We start from the raw sequence: 6987 nt of genomic DNA on the forward strand, positions 1-6987 counted from the left end.
GAAGGTATCCAATCTATCAAATTACCACAGTTGCAATAAAAAGAAAATCAGAGAACAAGGCTGTGCTCTCTGCAGCTGAAAAAAATGAACCCTGTAGTATGATTAAAAACGTCCCTTGAAGGATTAGAAGACCAACTTGAGAAAATATTCCAGAAGAGATGACAAGGAGTTTAAAGCTAAGAGAGCCAATTCCAAGTGTCAGTCCACACAAGCAAAGCAAATCGAAAAGATTATTATTAATGTATCATTGTGAGAAAATTGCCTTAGAATGAAATTTGTGAGCTTCTAGACTGAAATAAGTAAGGGAAGAAGCTATTTCTGAATGACAGGGGGAAAGGGTCATCTCCATGAAATGCATGTCTTCTGGTGCACAGAATTTGAGTGACGGCTGACTTCTCAACAATTAAACACAGCATGAAACAGTACCTTCAAGAGAAAAGGGATTCCAAATGGAATTCTTCCCACAAATACATTTATGACAAAGATATAGAAAAGATAGTTCCGTTATGGAATAAAAAGCCTACTTCCCACAAATCTTTTCCCCTCAAAGCCAGAAAAACTAAAAAAAAAAAATCTTGGGATCTAGGAGGCCCAGACTCTAGCTTCTATTGGTGGTATAAAGAAAGGAAGCAAATGCAGTTTCTGGCCAAGGGCCAAGGCGGGAAGAAAGCTGTGTAGTTTCTGTGAGAACTCATTTCAGGCAGGAGGAGGTAGAGGACCGAGGGCTCCTTGGGGTACTAGGCTGAATAATGGACCATTGAATGTGTGGATGCAGCTAGAAGAGCTGAGAGGTGAGAGGCTGTCTGGAGCAGAGGCTGAGTCTGAGGCCTGATGGAAGAGGCCTCTCTTCCAGGCCTCCCTCCGATGAAATCAGGTGTGTTGTTAAAAACCAACCCTAAGGGGAGGGCAGAGCAAGAAAATATATTCCTTGCAGAGGAAAAGTTACCCCTGAGGATGACAGGACATAAAGATGAGAGGTCACGACCCCAAAGGGAAAAGGACGATGAGTGAAATAAATCAAACCATTAAGCATAAAGTAAGAGCACCTGAATAAGACACCCAGGAGCTCAGCAGCTACTTTCTTCAAAGACTATCATGGAAGTCCTTCCTTACATCTCACCACAATGCATGAACAATTCAAGGAAACTCCTTGCTGTCTACTGTTATAATATTGTTTAGTTCCAAACAACAAATAGGGACTCTTTGCGGTAGAAATAAATTGCAAAATGAGACTACAACAAGTAGACATCTCTGTTCACTAACTAGTATGGTATTTCATTAATAAAAAATATGTGCAGAATATATAAGTAGGAACAAAATGATGTAACAAGACTTTAACATATCTACTTTTGATAGCTCTAGCTTAAATACACTAAGCCAGAACATGGGAAGGGGAGTGACATGATTAAGACTAAAAACTACAAACTAAGCTAAACCAGAATAAATATGCCTAATAGTACTTCTAATTTGACAATTAGGCAATATAAAACCCAATAAATTTTCCCCAAAGCAAAACAATTTTTCCCATTCTCTTATTAAAATGCATACATCACCAAGACACATGCAAAAACAGTTATAACTGTACTTAAGTTTATCACTGGATCAAAGAACTCAAACCTGAATCTCTGAACATCTTAATTTAGTGCAATGAAAATATAATCTTTGGGAACTGGAGGCATGGGTCAAGTGGCAGAGCTCCAGTCAAGCAAGCAAGAGGTCCTGACTTCAAACCGAGTACACTTCCCTTCAGAAGATGGACTTTTGTATGTTCAGAAGTAAATTTATACCCAGTCAACAAGAAAGAATGGAACAAGTTCATAAAACACACAAGTCATAAAGTCACATTTTAAAAAATGATCAAAAAATGGGAGAAATAGCCAGCCAAATGATGAAATGAATGAATTGGAACATGTGTGTGTATTCACACAGAGCATCTAGGGCCATGAGTTCAAGAACCAGTACCAGCACACACACAAACACAAGCATCTATCTGGAGGAATTTCTGTCTCTATTCTTGAGCTGACAAGATGATGACAGGAAAACTAGAATTAGAGGCTGAGTCATGCTGTTGAGTGAAGAGCACCAACAATGCTTTGAGATACATCTGACACCTGACTAGTGGGGGAGCAGATGCCCCTCTTCTTTATGTCATCCCAGGTGAGGTCTATTCACAGAGCACATACCACCCTTCATGCTGTGATACTACCTGACTCCATAAGGAATGTAACTATTAGTTCCCAGAGAAATGGTCTCTGTGTATTTTCTAATCTGGAGGTCAATCAAGTCTACCTGAGATTGTTCTACTCATTTAACAAAAACAACTTCCTACGAATACTCAAAGACTCAAAAGCCTGAGTCTTAGTGCTGCCATGTTTAAATATTTCTATGTTAACAAATACACCTACTTCATTTTATTCAGTATGTAAATTCATTCAAATAAAATGTAAATTAGGCGATAATTGGGTGCCAAAAGTCCTATTTTCATACCGATAAGGACTGATGCAATTTCTTTCAAATAATAGTTTATGCAGATTCTACATGAATTCCAAACAGCCTGGAATATTATTGTTAACCCCTTGACTATCTTAATGAAAATGAAAATAAACTTGTGTGGAATTCATCTTCAAGGGCCCTGCAGGGTTCCACCTGATCTATTAAAGGGATAGATTATTGTCAGATATCTTCAGAGGTATCTGGATGTCACTGTCTTGTCAGCAGTACAAAGTGAGACCTTACGTTAAAAGACTGTTTACTTCCTATTAAAACTCCAGTCTTTCCATCTGAGCACTGAAAATCCTGACATAAAATGGAGAGACAGCTCTCACTACATGCAAGCACTTCAGAGCCTGGGAACGTTTTACCGAGAAGCTGGAAAATAGCCCTTCCCCCAGAGCAAGTCTGCGACTAGCATCCTGCTTTCCCACATGCTTTGCAAGCAAAAACCAAGTGCAATGTTTTATATAGCCTTATTGAAGCTGGAGGGGCTGAAACCGGAGGGAATTTCTGGTTTCTTCTTCTTCCTCCTCCTCTTTTACCTTTTCTTCTTCCTCTCCTTCCACTTCTTTTAAATATACAAATATTTCCTAGTAATCTTCTGGACAGGAGACTTGCAGAGGCCCCTTGGAATACTGCTTCTTTCTAAAGGTATGCATCAGTGACCAGAGGAAAAAAGTACTGTTTGGGGGACTGCGCAGGAAACTCAAACTAGAAGTCATTCTAATAAATCTAGGCTTGGATCTAGGATTTAGGAGAATATGGTGATTCTCATCTTTTTCTTTCGCACTCTTTGACATATAAGGAAACCTATAATGATGTGTGTGTGTGTGTGTGTGTGTGTGTGTGTGTGTGTGTGTGCGTGCGTGCACATGCCTGCATGTGCATATCTCAATCGACCTTAGCAAAGAAATTACTGAAGGACAGATGGTGTGGTGGCTCATGTCTAAAACTCTAGTTACTCAGGAGACAGAGTGTGGGAGGGTCAGCCAGGACAAAAGACCTCATCTCAACCCAAATCTGGGTTTGGAGACATGTCTGTCATTCTAGCTATGGAGAAGTTGGTAAAAGGCAATGAGTAGTAATGAAAGGAGGCGCAGAGATGCCCAATGCTTACTAGAGCTGCCTTACATTACCTGTGGTCCCCACTCTCCAAGGACTATGTACGGCCAGTATGACCTCTGCCAGGAAACTTGGCCCCTGACTTTATTTTTACACTAATAAAAGCTGTTTGCATATCCTTTCACAGGTGAGCTTGACTTTATCATTTACTTTATGTTAGAAATTCCTGATTTTCAGTTCTACACAGACTTGCCAGCTCAAACACCATCTAACTTTGAAAATGTTATCATTTCTACTTCAAAGAAGCCAATTGCAGGGAATTACTACTCTTCATTTTTCATATCCGAGATCCTGGAATCATTAAGCTTTGGAACACTTTGCTGTTGCCTTTAGAGAACCCTTCTGCACAACAAAGTCTAAAGCTGAATAATACCATGACCAAGTATCTGGCTTTTCCATGCATCTGGAAGGGCTGGGAGCAGGACAATGATTCCTGTCTCCTCACTCCCTAAGACTGTCCCATGGACCTCACAGTCAAAATCCAGGAGCCCACAAACCTGTCTGTGTAGCCAAGTAAGGTATGTCTGCATGTCTTTAATATTTATTTTTGTGGAGTTTGAGCTCAGTACCTTGTATTTGCCTTGGCAGGCACTCTACCTTTTGAGTCAGTCACTCTCCCAGTCTTTATGGCTTTCATTATTTTTCCAATGGGTCTTATGTCTTGTCCAAAGCAGCCTGATGATATTTATGACAGAGGTGTGTTACAATGCCCAGCTTTTCATCAATTGACATGAGGTTGCCCAAAGTATATTTCCCCTGGTCTCCTCTCCCATTCTCAGCCTCCCAAGGAGCTAGAATTACAGGTGTGAACCACTGCACCTGCCCTTTAAGTTAATATTTATGGATACTACACTAAACTTTTTACAGTGTTAATGTATCTGAGCACATACTATTTTGGGTTTTTGCCATTATGTCTCACAGTAGCATTTGCTTTTATCCCTACAGAAATGTTTTAAACTCTGATTTCCAGGAAGTGCAACCACTTGGTAGGGAGAGGACGTCCAGTCTGCTTTCATTTAAAAGAAAGTGTTTTCTTGCTTCACATGTTCAAGGACTCTCTCCTTTCTCTTCACACTTATCTATGATGTTTGTTTTGTATAATTGTGTATTCTGGTGAATTTAATACTGATTCTTTCCAATTTTTATTTCTATCTTCTGTTACTAGCCATTAACTGCAAATAATTCATCTGTGCATCATTTTCCCAGTTGACAGAGACAAAAACAGTACATTCTCATTTGTACTAATTTTCCTCTATAAGCACCATCTACTCCACATTATTCTCAAACATTCAAAGCAAAAATTAGAAACTTTACAATTACTTTCAATTCTTTCACGAGTTTTATTTCTTCTCCAAATGAATACGAAAGGGAGAAAACAAAGTGAGAGGCTGGGTGAAAGGCAGAAGAGGAAGAAAAGAGTTTCTAGAATGTTCAACAAGAAAGCAAGACTTACAGGAGAGCATCTGTTTGTTAGGAGCCCATGAAAGATTCAACAATATGTTAAAGCTCTGGAAAATCACCCCGAAATCCAAGAAATCACTACAAGGTCAGTGTTAGGAAGGGAGCAGGGACTTAAACAGAGCAGCAGTGACAGGTAAGGGAGTATGATGAAGCAGCAGTCCAAGAGACTCATTTATGATGCCACATGCTTTCATTTATCCTGGAAATAGTTTAAGTAAGGAAAGTTTTTACCTGTGATGTCCTGCATAACGTGGACCTCGGATATGGCCTATTCCTCGGCACCCAGGAGTAGGACAAACAGCTTGACCTGGAAGGACTTTCACATCATTTGCCCCTTCAGGAAGTAAAAGAACATACCTTGAAAACATCCTCATTAATGAAGAACTTGGAGAGACTAAAATATGCAAATGATGTTGAGATTTTACAAATTCAAAGCAAACTGTCACCTCAAAAACACTTCCTGATTACTTGTGATGTGTTTAGAAAATTACTTAGCAGAAAGGATCAGTGCTATAATAAATAATACAGCACACCTAGTACCAGAGGAAGAAGAAAAGGAAGAGACATTCAATTTTTTTAAGTATGAGAACTCATTTATCTCTCTGGGAGATTAATAATGGCTGAAGCGACATATGATGAGAGGAGACCCTGGGTACCTAAAACCTCCTCAACCAGGTCAGCCACTGTATTCTTAACATAGCACACAAGGCTCTAACCATGATGGCTCACGTGGCTGCCAAGCTAAGCACAGGAAGACCTGACATTAATTTCACCATCACTCTTGTACTAAGCTCTAACCACTTCCGGCCAGAGTCCAAATATGACCATTCCAAGAGGCAGTCTACCCTAAATCTGATCAGAATTAAATCCCCAGCATCCATTCTGATTTTCCTTACTCTTTCCCCACCCTCAGCCACACACACACACACACACACACACACACACACACACACACACACACACTATTTTAAATACCAGTGTAGAGCCAGGCACTGCTGGTAATTCTGTAATTCTAGCTACTTAGAAGGCTGAGGATTGTGACATGAAGTCAGCCTGGGCAGGAAAAATCATTGAAATTTTTATGTCCAATTAACCACCAAATATAAAATCTGGAAGTAGAGCAGTAACTTAAGTAAGAGAGCACCCATCTTGACTTAAAAAGCTAAGAGAGAGGGCCCAGGCCCTGGGTCCAAGCCCAGTACTGACACAGAACACCAACTTGAGGAATATTCCATCCTCAACCCTCATGCTGTTCTAGGTCTTAATTTCCTGATAATTTAGCACTCTCTTTATCCCTCTCCAGCAGTCAGACTTCTATATCCTGCTCAACAAACTCTGTTTCTCCATCCTCATCTGTTTTTCCTCCTTCCAACTCTACTTTCTGCCAGCTCTGGGCTGAAGGCATGCTCCCTGTAGCCTTCTTCAGGAGAAACTTTATTTTCTTCAGGCCACTGCACTCCAGTCTTCCGAGGCTGTGACTCAGGCTCTACCATGTTCCCTCTTGCCCAGCTGTTCTGTCACCCAAATAACCCAGGGAAGACTCTGGCACCCAGGCCACCACATTCTACTCTGTTCATCTCTAGGAGTCAACCTAGGCTGGCTCCACACCCACATAGGTTATCATCCAAATGCCATACTAGCAAGTCACTGATCTCATGTCCTCTTCCTGAAACCCATTGGTTATGGAACCAACCCAGATGCCCCTCAGTAGATGAATGGATCAAGAACATGTGGTATATATACACAATGGAATTCTATGCCTCCACCAGAAAGAATGGCATTGCCCCATTTGTTAGGAAATGGAAAGACTTGGAAAAATTATATTAAGTGAAGTAAGCCAGGCCCAAAGAAACATAGGTCCCATGGTTTCCCTTATTTGCAATAACTAGTATACGTCTGAGACAAGCAGAA

The 6987-nt window shown here is 40.5% G+C and overlaps 1 protein-coding gene across 1 annotated transcript in view; it reads right to left on the bottom strand.

Moving 5' to 3' along the window:
- L3mbtl4 (l(3)mbt-like 4 (Drosophila)) overlaps positions 1-6987 on the bottom strand; it is a 259896-nt gene that overhangs the window by 137262 nt on the left and 115647 nt on the right. The window contains exon 11 of the mRNA XM_013027135.1: positions 5308-5410. Within this exon, the coding sequence (XP_012882589.1) occupies positions 5308-5410 (103 nt within the window). The remainder of the gene's footprint in view (positions 1-5307; positions 5411-6987) is intronic.

This window comes from Dipodomys ordii, unplaced genomic scaffold (assembly GCF_000151885.1).
Source record: "Dipodomys ordii isolate 6190 unplaced genomic scaffold, Dord_2.0 Scaffold100, whole genome shotgun sequence".
NCBI classification, from domain to species: domain Eukaryota; kingdom Metazoa; phylum Chordata; class Mammalia; order Rodentia; family Heteromyidae; genus Dipodomys; species Dipodomys ordii.